The sequence below is a fragment of the Falco peregrinus genome, chromosome 8, assembly GCF_023634155.1.
Source record: "Falco peregrinus isolate bFalPer1 chromosome 8, bFalPer1.pri, whole genome shotgun sequence".
Lineage (NCBI taxonomy): Eukaryota > Metazoa > Chordata > Aves > Falconiformes > Falconidae > Falco > Falco peregrinus.
The window spans coordinates 24,771,842-24,792,364 of record NC_073728.1 but is presented as its reverse complement, the minus strand read 5'-3'; the positions used below and the strand labels follow the sequence as shown (position 1 = coordinate 24,792,364).

At 35.6% G+C, this 20,523-nt stretch overlaps 1 protein-coding gene across 3 annotated transcripts; it reads right to left on the bottom strand.

Moving 5' to 3' along the window:
- Positions 1-680: 680 nt before the first annotated feature.
- GCG (glucagon) lies at positions 681-20,409 on the bottom strand. 3 transcript variants are annotated; one of them, XM_055811418.1, is made up of 8 exons: positions 16,955-20,409; positions 12,501-15,984; positions 7,472-7,572; positions 6,933-7,094; positions 6,055-6,108; positions 4,342-4,479; positions 2,137-2,280; positions 681-1,167 (listed from the first exon to the last, which is right to left on the bottom strand). In XM_055811418.1, exons 3-8 carry the CDS (start codon positions 7,567-7,569, stop codon positions 1,143-1,145), a joined length of 621 nt encoding a protein of 206 aa, XP_055667393.1. In that variant the 5' UTR covers positions 7,570-7,572; positions 12,501-15,984; positions 16,955-20,409; the 3' UTR covers positions 681-1,142. The 3 variants fall into 3 exon arrangements, with proteins under 3 accessions (XP_055667393.1, XP_027638113.1, XP_027638112.1); XM_027782312.2 differs by having other exon boundaries at positions 15,840-15,984; XM_027782311.2 differs by lacking the exon at positions 12,501-15,984.
- Positions 20,410-20,523: the final 114 nt, after the last annotated feature.

The following is a 20,523-nucleotide window of genomic DNA, read 5'->3' as shown; positions in this document are numbered from 1 at the left end:
TGTGGCTATTTTAGATTTGCAGTTGCCATGATACCTGCAAAAACATGCCCTGGCCAGCTGAGAGTGTAATAGTTTGGATTGCTAGAAACACTGAGACCTGCAAGCAATATGTTCTGCCACCATAATGGAGAAGGCACAGGTTACTGAAATGACAATTGTGCTTGTAAGCTACAGAACAATGTTGTAAATGCAAGAGATGATGGACAGATCGGTTCTCAGAGGAAGAAGGAACAAAAGAATGCAACACAGATTAGTGACCCCTGACCTCAAGGCCATTTGAGTTGGCTTTACTTGGCAACCTTGTAAAATTTGAAGAAATTATGTGGTAGTTTCCACTACTGATGGAATATATTGCACTTAACATTTTTCAAAGTTGTCCCCCTGCTTTTGCTGAGAAACCAGAATTTATGTTAATGAAGACTACTTGTCTACTCAGTCTTATTTCCCCCTCTAGCTTCATTTTACATGATTTCTTCTTTCAACTAAAGATAATTCAAAGTTCACACAGCTCTTTTCTGAGAATCATTATGGAGAAAATGTGACAAAACAAAGTATTGAGTTTGTTTTATCATTCCAAACAAACCACTCCCAACATCTCAGTGACACTGAAATATTAGAATATAATGAAACAAAATGCAAAGAGGCATTAGGGATATACACATGAAAAGTCAACAGAAAAGAAGCTTGAAAAAATTTATTTAAGGCTGTCATTTAATATCCTTAAAGCTTAGCCTTTTTATAACAAAGGTTTTAAGAGGGATATTCACTCCTCAGGCATTTGTAACTGCCAGCCCCTTACAAATAACATATATAATTGGTGATTGAATTCTTTGTGTGTATAAGTCAACTTTTTAGAAAAATAATTGTATCATTAAATATAAATGGAGTTACTAATAAATGGAAAATATGAAGATACGGAACTTTCAGTCTTAAAGCTGTTAAGATAACCATCCCTTAGACAGTAGGTTTTTCATATATAAACCTATGGCAACACTAAACTATAGTATGATTGTTTCCTGGCATGCAAGGTGATGTAGCTTTGTTACACCTAATGTAAATGACAGAATACAGATTTCAGAATCTTAATAACTGGCAGTTGATGCAACGAAGATCTTCATTTATCCCATTTTTATCCTGCATTTTTACTGGTATTCTCCCAAAAGGTCCCTGGAAAAAAAAGCGGCAGCAATTAGGACATATAAATCTCCCAAGATTTATGAAATATGTGTGGAACATATTTTTTCTGTTGAAGAGGTAGCAGATGTCAGTTCCACAGACCCCTCAATGCCTCTCTCTAACAACAGATTGAAAACATTTTTTCCTAGAGGAAAAGCTTTTTAGTAGTTTCTAATAGATTATTTTCCTAAATTGTTTCAATGCTGAACTACAAACAAACACAAAATTATAAAAATGTTAATAAAACCTTTATTTTAACTAGCTTCTAAATTTTTTGAGACAGTATTGGTTATTTCAGATTTCCATGATCAACTAACTCCGTGCTTTGGTGCTTCAGTAGTCCAATGCAAATATCCAACATTTAAAAAAATCTGGCCACTCACATGTGCCTTGAGTTGGCATTTTATTATTTTTTAAATGCTTTGTTAATGTTCACAAATAATTCTTAAATATTAACCTGTTCACAGAGCTCACAGAAAATATTGCTTTGCCGACAGCATTTGCCTATATAAGGCAAACTATAGCAGGGTTCTGAAGTAGGTCACTATCAAGAACTCAGATTACAGTACCATATTCCCTAATGACAAGCCATAATTTAAGGCAGTGTTTTATATCACAGTCTTTAAAGAATAATCAATTTGATGTAATTTTACCAATAAGTGTTTCTGATTTTATAATGCCCATGCAAAGGTGATTATTGTTTTTCAGTAGTTTACTTCTGATTATATCCAGTGACAAAACTCCCCACAAGTGAAATAGGAAACTCTTTAGAAGGTTCACCACCGGTGCAAATTACAAATTACATGTGGAGTGAGTTCTGTTTAGCATCTTATCCTTGTTCAGCACTGTCTGTAAGTTACAGATATGTCAATGGTTAAAAATTAGCAGTATTTTCCTATGTGTGACAAATATATTTAAACCCCCAGTATATTAAGAGTAACACAATCAAAATTCAGGCACCTTTGGGTAACTTTTGTGTTAATCAGCCATTTTAGGAACTCTTTGGCAGCCATGTCATCAAGGACTTTGTTGATATCACTTGTAAAAGTGCCATCTGCATGTCTTCGGCCCATTTCTTCGGCCACAAGAGCTTTTTCTGGGAAACTTCAAAGGGAAGAAATTATCAAACAATTTGCAGATCAAAATTAACAAACCATTTAAAAGGGCCTCATTACAGGATTCTAATACCCTGTGTTTTTAAGGAGTTAAGGGCTGACCCTCATGTTATGGCTCAGTATAGCATAATGTATTTCAGAACATCTTTTGAGACATTATTTTCACAATAGCATATGCGTGGAAGTATCACTTTACCAGATGAGAGCTGTTCTGTCAGGTGAGTCTAAATTCCTCTCTAGTATTTTTGAAAAAGCCATACATGCAAAAACATACCTCAGGCTTCAGTGTCTATGCCAAGTAGATTAGGCACTAGTAAAACACACTAGATTTACTAAGAATTGTTATTTAAGAAATACCACTACTAAAACATTATAGTCAAATTTTCAAACAATTTTTTCTGTTTCAATTGGACTTCAGTCCTAGTTGCCTATTCACAATTATATTGCGTAAAGTATTTAGATATTAAGAGCAGGAACTTCTCTGGGCACATAACTAAATTGCAACACCTGTATAAAACGTATGTGCTTCTTTGCTGTACAATAGCATTTTATATTTGGAATCAGATCCCAATTCTTCCTCTGTCCTATTTTGACAGCTGAAAAACCATTATGCCAAGAGCCCGATTTAGAAAACTTTCCTCTCTTGCTTCATGCTATTAAATATAGGAAGATTTCAGTGGGTTCCATTAAGGTGGGCTGATGCTGAAGCACACTGAGCTCTCGGACCAGTGACAGGCAGACTGGTTATTTTCATGCAATAATTTCAAGGAAGGCCGTATACAAGTTTGACCACAAGTAATACTGGATATTGGAAAGCGGAAGGGTGGTCTACGTTTAATTGTCCATCTAGGTTTCTAAACTCAGTTCAGCACAACTAGGTTGTATTTCTTTCTTAAAGATTCTGAAATATCCTATTTCTGCTCATGAAAATAAAACATGACAGCAGAATAACTGCAAATTTGAACTTTATGAAATGGCATAAGTCTTTCCCTTCTCTATATAGCTAACCTAATTTATTTAACTCTTTTTTCAGGAAATTGTCATTATTTAAAAAAATTACTTTTACCTATTTAGTCTTCCTTTACTACAACACACAATCTTGTCTTACAGATTGTATTTTATTATTATTATTGTTTATTATATTTATATAGTGCGAGAGACTTACATAGTACTTTACAGCTGGTAGAATATATAATCAGAGGATGAACTGAAATCCCTGCCCCGAAGAGCTTACAGTCTAAAGGCACAAATAAGTACAGAACAGTTAAAAGGTGGGGAGTGGCATGTGCATGGTGTAGCTCCTAACCATGCAGAGTTGGGAACAGATGAGATAGAAGGTGCCTGCAGGAGATTGAAGGCAATGCCATTCTAAGCGTAAGACTATAGTGGAAAAAGATGCAGTCATGAGTGAGTACATGAAGTGAATAAGCTTGAGAAATCTGCAATGAGTATGGGGAGAACAAGATATTAATGAAAGAAATCAGAGATATAGGTCAAAACTGTGGAGCACTGCATCCAGAAAATCATGAACCACAGCAAAAGAAGTAGAGGTGTCTTAAAAAGGAGAGTAAGTCTCAGTTGTAGGAAATGATAGTTATTTTGGCAGCAGCAACTTTGTGGAGCATGGGAAGAGGAAAAGTTACTGCTCAGAATAATCACTAGCACATGAAGTGCAGATGATGACGTTGGTAAAAATTTTATCTTGGAAATATTGCAGAGGAGAAGATTTGACAGTGAAAGGGAAAAAAACAAAGTAATTTAAGATGACACTGGCTAGAATCATCTCAATGATAGTTAAGGAGACTTTAAGCAAATGTTATGTGAAGGGGGAAAAGGTGACAGTTAGAGGAAGGTCTGGTTTAGTTTTAGATATGTTTACCTTAGATATAACTTGACCTTTTAGAATGTAACAGTATACTGAACAGGTATTACAAAAGAAAAACATGAAGTACAGCAAGAATGATCAAAAACACATCAAGGTTTCATCGGACTTGATTTCTAACCCCAAAAGCAAGGCAAAATTTAGTAATAGGAATGGATGGATTCTTACTCTCTTCTTCCTCGTCCATTCACTAACCAAGCAATGAACTCTTTGGCAGCTTGACCTTCCAAATAAGAGGTGATATCACTGGTATAGGTGCCTTCAGCATGTCTCTCGAATTCAGCATGACGCTTGGAGATCGCATTGCTGAAAGAAGAGCAATACTGTAGGAGCAGACTACATAAGGACTTTTTTTTTTTTTAACCTTTATTGATTTATATTTCCCACCGACCAGACTAGCTTTTCTTATTAGGGAGAGAGGTTTTTTTGCTTCTGAAGTTGCTCTTGATTTTTTTTTCTTGGTAGCTTTCAGTTCTGTAGGCATTGTCTGTGCTATGCAATATAGTTCTGTGCAGAGATGCCTGAACTAGTTCTGAACAAATCAGATCACATCCTGAAAGCAATTATAGCTGCATTGGAACGGTCTTCTGCTAGATTAATTAGCTATCAACAAACTGTATTGTACTATACAGACATACTTTTTGTTACTCCTTGGTTAACCTAAGAATTTCTATTAAGCTACTCCTCCTACCTTAATCTTCATTATTTCTTAGCCAAACTTTACTTTTTGAATTTTTTTTGTGAACACCCTTTTGTCATTCTGACCAAGTGATAAACTTGGAACAATTTCAAGCCTGATCACCTTCAGCTTAATAAGGACCTTCTCCCTCTCTACACCTCATTGTGCCTCTTTCTTTGATAGAGCACAAAATTATGTCACACTGGCCCTTAGGAAGACAGGCTGCACTTGGAAGTAGACATATTATGGAATATTTTCCACAAAGTTCCATAGCATTTCTATTTCAGAATTTGCTAATTGCTGCCCAATTTTCAGGGCCTCTAGCTCTTTCTATTATTTTTTATCTTCTTGGGATTTCACCATTCCTCCTAATTTAGTACCATCTGCACTTTTCATCAGCATGCTAACTAGAGTTGTTTGGAACATTTTTAATGAAATGTTACTTTTGTTGAGATATGCTGTTTAATTGAAGCTGAAACATTATTACAGATTTGTTACTGATATTGACAGTGTTATGAATGGAAGGATCTTTGTGTTCTGGGCTATCCTCTTTGGAATTTCTGACGAAGGGAAGAACTAATATAGGTATTTCAATCTGTTTTGCAAAAATACTTACAGGGTTTTTTTGTTTTATTTTTTCGAATTTCCAATTCCCCCAACCCTTTCCCAAAAACATTGTCAAGGAACAGTATTCTGGCCTCCAACAGGTTTTGTGTTCTCTTTTCCTGTAATGAGCTGTTTGTGTAACATGAACTGAGTGCTTAGGTCTGAGCATTGTATGTGTTTTATCAGCTCTCTGCAAATTGGTGCCTGGCCATTTTAATTTCATTGGTCTTCTCACTGATTTTCTTTTCCTACACATAATATTTTGGGGTTTTTTTGCTTCAGCCTTTTTCTATACCAAATTTTTATTTTTATCTTAGTCTCTACTTTATTACTTGAAATATCCTTTCCTGAAATCTATTCTCATACCGTTCCATTCCTTGAGGCCACTGCACATAGCTGTAGAACACAGGTACAGGAATAAATAATACAGAGACATTTCCTCTTTCCCTGTAATAAGCAGGTGTGAGATAATTTCTTTTGATATGTATTTCTTGGATTATGGTAACATTGTGAGGAATATTAATTGTTGTTTTTCTTGTTTAACAGGAAATAAGCTCAAACTGTTTTTGACTAACAAATTGTGGCAACTAGAATACCTTGAGAGCTGGTCCGGGAATTTGTCATTTTCTTTGTCCTCTTGACCTTGTTGGCTGTAGTGGAATTCCACAATCATTAGATCATTATTACCAGTACATTGCAGGGCATGCATAAACTGATAACATTTTATTGGTTATTATTTAAGTATTATGATAAACAACAAAAACAACTGATAAATTAATATCATAAATAATTTCAGGATGAATTTAAATTAATACAATATCTAGAAATTGTTACTTTGTACTTTAAAGATTTCCACAGGGGTTTACAAGCATTAATAGCATAGATTTTTAGATTCTGGGGACAGATCTTCTCTAGAACACAGAGCATACACTTACATGATTTTACATTATCCTTGCTCTCAGCTTGGTAGCTTGTGTTTAATCAAAGTGTATTTTCAAAATTCATGTCAGCTCAGGCCTTAACAGTATACTTGTGATACTGGTGAAGTAGCCAGTGGTATACAATAATTAAAACTTAGCTCCCTTTTCACAAATGGAACTGCAGAATTAGAGTACGCATAGATAAGAAAGTTTTATTATGGCCTTATATCCCAGACTTTTACATTATATTAACATATCTTATTCCTATTGAACTTAATTCATTCACTGAAACAATCTGTCCTAAAGAGGCTGAGACAGTCTTTTTAGATGGCATATCAAGTAATATACTGATACTACACTTGATTTATACAAATCTTTTGGGCTGATTTTGCACATATTCCCTATTTCTAATAATGTAATACATTTTCCTTAAGTATTTTACTTATTTGAGGATTCTACATGGTCTGTGATGGGAAGCTGAAATCAAGAAAGTGAATTCAGGTAGATTTTTGGCTGTTTCTGTAGATCTATAGCAATGTGACCAAAATGCTTACCCATTTCTCTTAGTGCTCATTAACCATTGCACGAAGTCCTGAGCTCGTCTAGTGTCCAAATACTTGCTGTAATCGCTGGTGAATGTGCCTTGTGAGTGACGTTTCACTTCATTCAGCTGTCTAGATTCATCTAATGGTTCAGACTGGGAAGCTTTGAATGATCTGTGAAAAGTTTAGTACTTGTTAATTGGCAATAGTTATAGTACATTCTATAGGTGCATTGACTTTTATTTTAAAAATATTATTTTATACTCTCACAAAGTGAAAGCTAGTGGCATATTGATCACTAGCTGTCTAGTAAAATGAATCAGCATAGCAGATTTGATACTGCACAGTTACAAAGTCTTGGATAAATAAGGCAGCTATTGTAATACCAAAACCTTCTGTGCTATACTTTGCAAAATTAAAAACTATTGCCAGTTCTGATGGTAGATTAAGTACTGTGTAATAGTATATAAAAAAATATCTTTGAGTTATAGTATGTTTTTCTTCACAAAGTTCAGGCCAAGTGTTTCTAGAAGTTGATCTAAAGAATTTACCTTGATTTTTCCTCTGTATCCTGAAGAGGATTTTGCCAGCTGCCTTGAACTATCATTAAAAGAAGCCCAGCAACAAAATAAACACTTTTCATTTTCATTGCCTGTCAAAACAGAAGTAAGACAACAAAGAAAAATGGAATGATCTTTATATACGTCTGAATCAATTACATCAAAAGGAGACATCCTTAATGCTGATCTAAACTTGAAGATATTGAGACCCTGTGAGGATGGGGTCCATGTCCAGTGGATGGAGACTGTAATGCCTTGGGTAGGCATTCAAAAGATGCAGTTCCTGTTAGAGTGTTTAGGCTCTAGTCTCTATTCTAGAATGCAAGGTGAGCTGTAAGCAGCTGCATCCTGACTTTTGTAATACAAGGATAAAGGTCTGTATCTCTTCTGCTTCATGTTCTGCTGATGGCAAGCATTAAATCTGTTTCTATAATACTGTTTTGTTGCAAAACTAGGGTATTGGTGTGACTTTTAATTTTTTTCCAGCTCATTCACTAGAGAAAAAACCAAGCAAATTTTTGTCAAGAATACTGCCACATTAGCAGCTCTTCATTCTTTCCTTCTGGTCCTCCACCTTCCTTTTAACATTTTTTTTTTTTTTTTGAAATAACAGGTATTGCAGCCGTAGGCCTCTGGACTTAATAACGACTTATTGATAGGTGTGACTCCTTAGAAAAAAAAATACCAACCACCAAACCACACACTGTCTTGTCTTCAGTTCATGACCTATTATGTCAAGTTTTGCTTGTTGCACTACTGACATAATACCTTATTTCAGCTTAAGGGCTTCCATTATGGGGCTATGTGGGATATACAAGATATGAGGTATATACTTCATATTAATGGTAATAAACCAAAGCAGAAAATACTGTATCCCAGATGTAATTCTTACTGTTACAGGTCATTCTGTTGACTTCAACCATGTAACAGAAGCGACCACATTATTATATGTCTTCATCATGTGCACTGTAATAACTTAACCAGTTCCGCTGACTTTTATATGAGATCAAGCAATGTAAACTAGAGTATTGCAGCCTGTACAAATGCTTTGGTAATCCACAGCCAAGCTGATTCCCTTACTTGCATTAATGACTGGTTTACTCATACAAGGAGTACAGTTACAACTTCTAGTGAATATTCACCAATGGGAATAAGGCATTCTCTAATCCCCTAATTGTGTGCTACAATTTTTGTTATTTAATGTCTGTAGACACATGGTCCCCTACAGGACAAACTGTTGAACAAATTCATTTTAGACTCATGAAAGAAACCCTGTGCAAAAGGAACAATGAGTAGCTAATGACTAATAGACTCAAAAATGCTTTGCATGAACAGGAAATAAGAGGAAATCTACTTACACAATCACTAGTATATATTGTTTATTTTCAATTATTTTGGATCACTTAAATTTATGGAATGAGTGTATAGAAAAGGAAACAAATTTAAAATTTTGTTAGATACTTTTGACCTTGACAAAGAAATTGAATATGCCATTCATTCAATAGTTAAATGCTCATTCATGGAATGATGCTCATTCATTCCAACCTTAAAGTCAGTATGGATCACAATATTAATCTGCTGTAAAGCAACAGAAGTTGCAATGAGTTCACATCAGTAAAATGTCACTGGAAATAATTTCATCCTGTACTTGGACTGATACTTGTGTATTTGAAAGAGCCCTTCTGCCATCCATGACACTTTCCTATGGAAGTTTATGTTACACTCTGAAAAACAAAGGGAGATTGGAGAGATGAGTGCACTGAAGTAAAGTGGTAGGTGGCAAAGACCCAGCCAAAAAATACCTTCCCCACTAAATGTGAGCTGCGCTGAACTCCTCTGGCTCCACTGGAGGAATCATTTATTGAAATCCAATGATTTATGAAGTAATACAGCCTAAGTGAAAATGTATCTATTCTCTATTGTAATGCCTTGTCACAATAGGCTGAATTTAAATATACTATGGCCTGGAGGAAGCCATCAGAGAATTATGAAGGAATGATGTGTAAAGAAGGTGCAGCTTACTCTGTCTTGAGATTTAGAGTTGGCTCTGCACTGACCAGTGCAGACTGGGGCAGTGGGGGGCATATGAACATCTCTGAAAAAGTAAACTCCTCCATCAAAGACCTTACTGCTGTAGGATTTCCATTCTGCCCCAGTAGTCTGCCTGGCTTCAGAGCAGATTTTTTATGAAGACTGTTTCTTCCGTCTATTATAAAATAACTTATAGGTGGAGATGCAAAGCTTGACTATTTTACCTATGGTTAGGAAGAATGTATTGCTTCTGCTACTCTGTGAAGCCTTATTTTTAAGAGAATCTTAATGAAAAATATAAATATTTTACTAGAATACCTCACTGTCAGTATCAAAATATGTAAGGCAATCAAAATCTTCATCAAATGTTAATCAAAACTGGGAAAATAAATTGATAAATATATTTTTTTCTGGTGGATTGTACTATCAAGCAAAGGAGTCAATTTCCCTCTTTCCACCAGAAGCCACTGCCAGGGTTGCTCCTTTTTTCATCAGTGTGCATGGAGACTCTTTTCTGCCTTCTATATGTCCTGATATATGAGATTTGATTCCTACAGTTGCACATACACTGCTATAATACCAACAAATACCATAGTGGCCACGTAGTCGGTCCGATTATAACCTTAATTATAGTATCGATGTCTCTTTTCACCATTTCATTTGGAGCTGAAATTTGGTGGTGCAACACTGACATCCAATGTTTATCCCAAAGAATGCATAATTTCACATTTCATAGGCTTCCAACAATGGAACAAAAGCTCTGCCTGTTCTCTGAGAGATGACTCTGCTGTGGTCACAAAAATCGTTTGATAGTAGTGTAGTGACCCCCATGCTAGCTCATATGGCTGTAAATGAGTTAGCTTAGACACCAAATGAAGTCTGGCTATTGTACCATACATAAGTAAATTTGTCCTGCTTAATGGTATGATAGCAGTTTGGTATACTTTTATTTAACCTGAAAAACTAAAGAAAAATAGTTTACAGCTGCCTGTAGCTTTGTTAAACTGTGATACAGATTAAACATAAAACTAAGTGACTGAGGTGGAATGAAAGAAATAGTGTAGTCCTTAATTCAGCCTCCTTATAGTAATATTAGACACCAAAAGCTATTCTTTTATATAAAACTTATAAGAAATACCAAATTCAAAGCTCATTGTAGTCAGTAAACAGATTTTCAGTGACTTCAATATATCTTGATCTAACTCATGCCTCAGGCCTATGGAGCTTTCAGATGTGAACAGTCCCACTGGCAACTTTATGCCTTCAGAATATATTTGAAGTTAAATACATGGTCAGCTTTTTTCTAAATTTTTTAGAATCAAAATCTGGGGACATTACTAAAAAGAAAGGTATATAAATGCATTTTTTTGAAAGTAATACAGTTTTCAAGTAAGAAAATCCTTATTAAGAAAATAAACATTTTCAAAAGCTATTAATCTTCTGTCAAGTATCTTCTTAAAAAAATTCAGAATTAGTTTTGTTTGTTCAACATTTAGTACTTGCTATTGGTAATCCAAACGAGCAACAGCAGTTTTTTGACAAGCTAAAGAAGGTACGGTTTTTAAAGAAGAAATTGTTATGTTATACTTGGGAAGACAAACGTTTTGTAGAGAAAAAGAGATGATCAGCAGAATAGTGTTTGTTTAGTTTATTCCTGCTAATCAATTAATTTCCCTATCAGAAGAAAGGTTTTATTTGCTCTGAGTTATTTAGGTCACCAGTAGATACTGCTAAAACCCATGCAATCTTATTGTCAAAGTGCAGGAAAACTAAGGCTAATCTTATACAGAAAATTTTTGTTCCTATGCATATGAGACCAATGGAAATGTTTTAATTTCAGATTTGACATGAAAAACTTAACACATCTCAGTTTGAACCACCAGAAAGTGTGTAACAAATATGTCTCTCAAATCTTGATCAGAAACTTACTTCAATATTATTTCCTTGATCAACCTGATTTTGCTAGTTTTCCTAATATATTTTACTGCTGATGTCTTTGGTACCTATGTACAATTTTAACTAGCTTAATTTCATTGAGTTTTCAAAAAATAATCTTTCAAAAGTCAGATTTGTATCTATTTCCAGTTTAAAAATACAAATTATGGAGTTACAGTAGTACAAAAGGGAATATTTTCATATGAAAATGTATGAATGATCAAAATAGATTTCTATTGACATGAAACTGTGTGCAAATAGCAAATATTTCTAATAATAAATAAAATATGTTTTCAGGTAGATGTTATTTACATCTAATTTACTTACCATGCTATAATGCCTCGTGGAAAGTTTTGTAAAATATAACAATTCTAGTCTAAGGAAATCCATTGTAGGATGGAAGACTAAATTAAATTTTATACAATAACCACAATTGAAAGGCTTTAATTTTTACTTCTGTGCTATAAAATTTCCTTTTCAAATCTTCCAGTGATCTGAAAATAATAGCTGCTTGAAACAAAATAATTTACAAGTAGGGCAGTGGAGTGGCAATCTGTATTGGACAGTTTTAATTCAGTGGCTATATAAACCCACTTAATTTGTTTGTGTTCTGCTAATTTAATCCCCGTTGATTCATAATTAGTATGTATAAGTAGTGAATATTTTTAAATTCATGTTCATTAAATATCTCTAGAGAAGATAGTAAAGGAGATAAAAATATAAAAATCAATAATGATGCATCTCACATTTAAATTCTTACTACAATGCATGTCTTTCATGTTCTCATGGTTAATCTTCCTTCTTTCAAATGCTTCTGCAACCCAAACAGTTGATTTTCCTTTTTTTGGATCATTCTCTGTTGAACTAATTCAAGACATTAAAATATTTTAATTATGATGTCATTAACTCCAAACATCAGTGACTATAACCATAGAGGAAAACATCAATTTACTGAAAGATCCTGCACCTCTATTGCAAACTTTGGGCAATACAATCCAGATAATGCACTCAGCTTTCTCAAACAAACTGTACTGTTAGTTCATGTAAATCTTACCTTTTTATATTTGAAGTGATATGTAGCAGTTGCAGAAAGAGCTGCTGCTCTCCTGGAACTATGGCAAGCCTTGAGGATCCAGAGATCTGCCTAGCTGCCTCTTTTGCACAGACTTATATATATACTGTTCAGCTCTAGTAAGCATTACGGGAGTGCATCATTGCTGACAGTTTCCTTATTCAACTTTAAAAAAAAGTCATCATATTTGCTATTCATTTCATTTGATAATTTTACAAGCAATTTCACACATTCATTCTGCTTACTTTATGACATCAATGCTAACATGGATTTGCAAGAGGAGTGAGGTAGCAATGTCCAAAGAAGTAAATATAAAACAGAAGGGCATTAGGATGACAAACAGTGGGCTAAAGGTGCCTGGGATTAAGACAGCAATTTCTCCAAATTCAGATTTGCCACATTTAACATTTAGAATCCTGATCCTGTTGACATCAATAGCATCAGCTTCACCTATCAATTTTAAATCAAGGTTTATAAACTTAATACATTATTAGCAATAACCAGCGCAGCTCCCTCAAAGCCCTTGAATGATTCTTCAAGCAATCATGTGCCAATACCATGAACGTGAAGAGATGTGAAGTACTGCAATGATAGCTAGCTACCCACTATGCAAAGGCTAGCACAGGTCAAATTTAACAAAAAGATTTCATTACCCTTAGATGTAAAAGGCCAACTCTGTAAATGCTACTGTATGAAAATTCATACTCACTTGAGAACCGTGTGCCAAACATTCGTTATAAATTGAGTTTCACACTGTGGCCTACAGATTTATGCAAGGTAAGACTTTCGCTCACATCTCCATTCCCTACAGGGAAAAAAATCCTAAAACCAAAACAGATTTGATCTTTGTGGCTGTGTACGTTCTGTGCAACTATTACCAAGGTCCTAAACCATTCAGTGATAGGGGCAATTTTATAGCTGTGGTGGGTGGGGCAACATTGCCAAAGAAGACTGTTCAGCCATCTGGTGATCACAAGTAGGAGAGATTGACACAAAGCTTGTCAATGGCCTTGGCATCTGGAAAAACCTGCCAGTCAGGAATATGGGTCTTTTGTCCTGTCTATGAAGCAACAAGTAGGATACTCCCCTTCAAGAAATTCCTGGAGAAGTTTTCCTTTACATACTTGTTCACACATAATGATAATCCTTTGTAAAATACAAAAGAGAACCAAAAATGAAATATGATTATTACGTATGTAAGGTGCCAGGCAGTCCAGGGGACACATCAGTTATGAAGCACTTCACCTTGAATTGCAGTTCTGCTGAGTAAAGGGAAGGGTCTGGAATCACAGTGGACATATCACTTAACATTAATGACAGCTTGTGCTCCAGTCTGAAGTGCCCCATGGTCTAATTTGTGGTACAAAGCCCATATATTGCACCCCCCCCCCTCTTATTTCCCTTAATACTGCTCCATGAAGTCAGCAAAGAATCTTCTTTAGTGAGGTAATTTTCTGCTGGCTGACCACAGCGAGATTGGCATAGCCCATATTCTACAATTGAGGCAGTGTATAAACTTAGTTACCCTAATGTTAGGGAGGCAAACAAAATTTAATGGATCCTTCCTTGAGCTCTGTCCTAAATACTGTGCTGTGGTACCATAGTATGGGTTTAGGGAAACATTAACTCTCATTACACAGTCCACATAATCAAATACTTTTTGTGTGTGAGTAGAATATTTCTCTGCTTTTGGATCCATCTACTGAGATTCATGGTCCATTTTTGTCACTACTAGCTACCGTGCAAGTGTCTACTAATGCTACTGCTGAAAACTTAAGAGCAGTTTCTGTTCCTCTCATCTTTGCCTTCTGTTTCTACTTTCAGTCATTTCTGAGAGCCTTATTTTGCCTTTTTGTTACTTTCCTTTTTAATTACTACTTCTTTTCCCCTCTATTCCACATTCTTTTCCCCATGTCCTTCTTCCTGCTCCTAACTGTATTTTTCACATCCATTCAAAGTCATGGATTGGCAGAGGATATACAGCCTTCCATACATATTCATCAAACTTGGCTTTTCATTTTTTTTTTGTTTAAAACAACCAGAATTATCACCTCCATGTACCAGCCTTCCCTAGGCAAACAACTGTGTAACATCTAAGACATGGTGCCAAAGGAGCCAAAAGGAACCTGCAAAAAACCTTATACCCCAAATCTACTGATTTTCATAACATGACGATTTCACTGAGATACGTTGTCTTTATGTCAGAATTATTTTTATTCTACTTCCTATTTAAACTGTATTAGCTTTATATAGGCAATGCAAAATCACAGTTTAAATGGTAAGCCCAGCACTAATATAAGGCACTCTCTGCATGAAGTCGGTCCTTTGTGGCTCCTGCGGGCGAGGACCGGCTGCCCAGCCCTGCAGTACCCCGACAGGACAGCAGATGGTGATCAAAGGGCCGTTTAGACCTTTCGTACACCAGGATGCTGCTGAAATGGATTGCTACCGACAATTCTCTCACCGCATGCTGAGTTAAGATACATTGCTTTCTAAACAGGCAACACAGAATGTAAAACAATATAATCTCCTCCAGGAAACAGGCAGTTCTTTTCTTTTTGTTTAGCTCTGTTTATTTTCTTGTGTCAGATAAAGTTCCTCGTTCACAGTAGGATGATTTCAGAAAAAAATATGAGAGAGAGCAGCTCAGTGCACCTGGTTGGGCAGGTTGTTACACTGACTATATCATCTAGCAGGTCATCTAGCATCTAGAAGGTGACTGATTATTTATTTCTCAAGTGATACACAGGTGATAAAAAGTACAGGAAAGAAATGAACTGCCATCATGAACCATGAAAACTTCAGTTGCCATAACTGAATTTTATATATATATATATATATATCATTATATATAATATATATTTCAAGAATACAGCAAAAAAGAATTACCAAACAGAAGTAGGAAACTGTTACAAGTGTATGAAATATACATATGTACTCAGGTTTTTTCCTCTCACATTGTAAAACACAATGGTTAGGCGGTACCTTTTGGCAAAAATCAACGGCAACCTTACTTTCCTCTGTATTATAGTTCACATATCAGACAGTACTTAACTGAGTCAGACTCCCGAGAGCTTTCTCAGAGACAGAACATGAAAGTGACCTGCCTTCAGGAAAGTTTAATCTTAATGTTTTTCACGATTCACTTGGAGTCATTGAAAATCTGTATCTGGGTTTCACCATATTTGGAGTTGATCAAAGTTTTCTGCACCATCATCTCAGCACCAGGTAACAGGTGCTATAAAGGACAGTGTAACTCACTGGACAAAAAATCTGTGGGGAAAGTTATAGAAGAGGTAAAAATGGAAGCAGAATTCTTACCGGCTGCACACTGAACCTGATGCTTTAGCAGTGACAATTCCAGTTGGCACGGCTTTTCAGAAAAATAGGACCAATGTATTTCTTATAACTGGCTAGCATACTCTGAATATAATAATTTTCTAAGATGTTTCTCTCAACTCTTTAACTGTTGGTAAAAGAAAAAAATATTTAAAAACATTTGAGTTTTCAAGATTTGAACATTTTAATGAATTAGGAAGTTGCTGACTTTTGAAAGTAAAAAAAAAGATCCCCAACAAATGCTTTCAAAAAAATGAACCCCCCACATTTTTCTGTGTATTATTTCATTACATATTTATTGTTATTTTATTAAAAATACTATTATTCACTACATACCATGGGGTATGACTACAGGCACACACCCTTTTCTTTCTTACATTGCACAGAAAACATTCTCTCCGTAACCTTGTCAACCATGAGTTCAGAGGCTGTGCAGCCCCTTTTGTTTTCCTATCCTTGCTACACGATAATCCACCAAAAGAGTTCTGCATTCCCCTCCTGAGAATGAATTAGTGCAACATATTGGGAAAACATATGCAAAAACATATACATACATAAAATATACGTTACATACATACATGTGTACGTATACATAACACACACAAATGTGTACATATGTATGTATACAACTCCATGGGAATATTTTGGAGAGCAAGAGTGGCTTTTTGAGACAGAGGAGTAGTTTAGGGTTTCTAAGCCTTTCCACAGCATTCAACTTCATGCTTGCTGCTGTGGATGCTGATGGGTTTGTACCTCAGGAAAGAGAGCTATTGTAACTGCTGTAGCCCACACGGTCTACTCACATAAATTGGAATCCATTTGAAGTCAATGGAGCTGCACCAATTTGCGCAAGCAGAAGAGCTGGCCAAGTATGTACTAGTTACTTTACATTCTGAGAAGACAATGTTCATAATTGAAAGTAATACCAAATGCTCTTAGCAAATACTATGAATTATTCAGATTAAATATAGAGCCTTCAAATGGCTCTATAAAATGTTCTAAACAGCTGTCCCTTGTAATTGGAACTGACTGGCAAACTGTAAAGTATTGAATGTAGTCTGAATTTGACTTGATATCTGAATAAAATGAGTACTAACCATATTCTGGAGCCTGGCTGGGGTTATGCTTGGTTTTCTGCTAATGCTGTTTTCTCTTCAGGCCTTTTCTTCTTTGCAGCTGCAGTAGGCAGTAATCCTAAATGAAGGAAAGCACGTAGCTCCACATTTAAGGTATGAGGACTGCATATTCATTGATATGTACAAATCACACAGCATGAATTGAGGTAGATGATGAAAATAGGTGTTGGGGAATGAATGGTTTAGAGTGGAACCAGTAGTTTTCTACTATTTATGTATATTTCAGTTCCTAGAAAAAGCAGATTTTGCTTTGCAGCTCTATAACTTTATTTTTTTTTTAAAAAAAAAAGCTGAACAGGATTTATAGTGCAAACTGTCTTGTAAACAGCTGTATCTGTGGCTATTTATCAAGGGCCTGTCTACTTAAATCAGAACAACTATGTCCCATCTTCAGAGGCTTGTGTACTTTGCTTAGATGACAGATACTTGAAGACTAAGTTTCATTATCTGAAGTGGTCTTTTTGGGGTATCTAAAGTGTAAGATTTTTATTCAAAAGAGAAAAGAAAAGCAGAAAGTGCTCAGCATTTCCTGAAGACTGGATCCTCTAAAGCATTTGAAAGTGGAAAGCAAAATTTTAAGGATATTCATTCATCAGCTTAGAAAACCTTGTTATAAAAGCTATCGCTTCTTAGTTTCATAGTAAGTTGTTTCCCAGTGTTGGCTCTTACATACCATATTCTATGTCTGCAGTATAGATATATATACTTTTTATTCATATATAAGGCTAATCCTTAAATATATTTTTGTTCGCTTCAACTTGATTGCTCAGGACAAGCCCTTTAAGTTTGAACTGCATTGAAGCTCTGTTACAGAAAAGCCTACACTGTAGGCTAGATAAAAAAGGAATAGAGGAAATAGCTGTCCAGTGAATGTTTGTGGTGATCATGGACTGTGCTCGTACACAGCAATGCAGAATGGAAGGAGTTCTCTTTCTAAAGAAGAAAAGGCTTGGGAGGATCAGTATCTGAAGGAACGGTGTAAAGAAGATAGAGTCAAGCTCTTTTCAGTGGTGCCCAGTGACAGAACAAGAGGCAGCAGACACAAACTGAAACATAGAAGGTTCTGTCTGAACATATGGAAATGCTTTTTTTATGATGAAGGTGAACAAGCACAGGCAGAGGTGCCCCAGAGAGATTGTAGACTCTCCATCTTTTTAGATACTCAAAAGCCATGTGGACATAGTGCTGTGCTACCAGCTGTAGGTGACCTTCTTGAATAGAGGGGTGGGATAAAGTGACCTCCAAAGTTCCTGTCCAATCCCAACTATTCTGTGATTCTGTGATACTGCAACGGTAGGTTTGAAGTGCTCTGCACCATTTCTAGTGAATGACTGCAAGGTTACCTGGTATTAGCACACGCTAGCAATTTGATGTTTTGTATGTTTTTAAGAGGGGTTTTCTGACACTTACATCATCCTAGGACATTTTCCTCCAGGTCATCAAAATCCATGGTTGCTCAAACATAAAGCTTTCAGGTTAGACATTATTCCAGCAACTCTGTAAATGTTACACTCTGCTGAAGACATATTCCCATTCTTTGGCAAGAACATTGTGTAAGGCAAATAAATTAACAGCATGAAAAACAATGAAGTAAAACTGACAGCAGCATGATGCACTTATTTTTTTCATGTTTTATCCCCACAGCTGCTTCCTACAAGCCAAGGTGAATGGTGGACAGTTCACAAGATGCATACTCTGATTGCCTTAGGAAACAAACAGACATAAGGGCAGATTAACAATGAAACAACTAATGCATCCCTTGGGAAAGAGGTATCTTCTGTTATTTTGACACATTTTCCTGAAATGTCCCTTGTTCCAAATACTTCCAGAAGCTTCTTACTACAGACCTGTGGGCAGGGTGTGAACAACATATTGCATCACTTTATTACTTATAGTATGCACAAAAATTATCTGGCCAAATTTCCAGAGCTCATAGGATTTTCAAAACTATAAGTAAAAATAAAGGTGCAGAAATTTAAAGAAACCTTAACATATTGATATTTATGTGAGATTGATACCGTGATTTTTTGACAACTGCTTTAGGTTCCCATTGACATATTCAGCTATCTAAACCCTCTAAGCATCTGGGATAAGAGCCTGATTTTTATCTCTTTCACCATGACTTTGCAATGGTTTCTGTGGTGTTGTATTAATATATAGAAATTGAGAGTTAAATCTCATATAAGGAATTGTATTCCTTATTTGTAAAATAACTGCGTTACTGAGACTACTGTTGTGTGCAGCAAATGCACATAGGACCATGTAATCAACATCTAATTAGACCCACTTCATGTTATATTTGCTTAATGTTAACTTTCTTAGAGCTATAATTTTTTCCTTTAACCATTATAGCAGTTGAAATTTAATTACATTACCAACAAAAAGCTCATTAACATCATGTAATTGGCAGCATTTTAAAAAAAAACCTGAACTAATTGAGTATTTTCTGAAGAGTTCCCATCAAAGTATAATTTAACCATTACAAACAGCTTGGCAACTACATTTACATAAAGATGTGACTGAGGAATGTTCTCATGTGTGGAAAATCAGATTTGATAACGCCATTAACAAAATGAAGGAAGCTGTTACATAGCAAATCACCTCCACATTTTAATGATTTTGGCTAAACCTCATGTTTTTGTCAAGAGGGTCAAATCCCTTGCTTTTCCTCAAAGCAGCAGCAACTGATCCCTGACTGAGTTAAGATGCAGCTTGCTTTTTGAGGAGGCTAATCCACAACCTTTTTCAGGTTATTTTGTACTCTCATTGGCTAATGCCAGAGATAAGATACTGTGTTAGACAGACCGTGGCTCTTGTGTGGTAGGCTAACTCAGAATTTTTTAAACACGTGACCAGAGAATCATTTAATCTACAATGGGTCTCTTGTCAATTATCTTGTTCATATTCTTATATTATGACAGGACTGACTTAATTACTAATCAAAAGAACACAAGTATTCCAATCATTATTAGCCTGTAGCATTTTTACAAGACCCCCTAAAATAGTTTCACTGGAAACAAAGCAAAGAAAGCCTGCATAATCCTTTGATTCTTCCCCTCCAGTCTGGGATGAATGACACTGAGATTAATTTGAATGCTGAGGTGATGATTAGAGCTTAGAAACAGGCTGATGCAGCTCAAGTATTCTGAATACAGGAAGAAAAAACACTGAGATAAAACCGCTATCATGAATGTCCTGCTTTCATATTTAAACCTGAACGCTGAGAGTTTTGCAGAGTCAAGGTTTCAAATAAGAGTAAAAAAAAGATTGAACACAGCATTCAATATTCTTGATAATTATCCAAACTTCAGCTTTAAATACTGTATGTTCCTGTCCCTGCTTGGATTCTTTCCAAGAAATTGGAAATAAATTTTGAGAAACCGGTTCTTGTTAGGATGCTAATTAGGTACTTGAACTGCTTTCTTTGTCCTTTGTCATTTTACCGTTGTAGTTAAGAAATGCAAGCATATCCATCTGGCAGTGTGCCTTTGCAATAGACCACCTATCTTCAGATTGCAGAATGTAAGTTT

What these genes read in the sequence shown, in the direction of transcription:
- GCG (XM_027782311.2), bottom strand. An exon ending in GATACAGAGGAAAAATCAAG is followed by an intron (nt 7,095 to 7,471) that starts GTAAATTCTTTA and finishes AACTTTTCACAG; the next exon opens with ATCATTCAAAGCTTCCCAGT. An exon ending in ATGAGCACTAAGAGAAATGG is followed by an intron (nt 6,109 to 6,932) that starts GTAAGCATTTTG and finishes ATTCCACTACAG; the next exon opens with CCAACAAGGTCAAGAGGACA.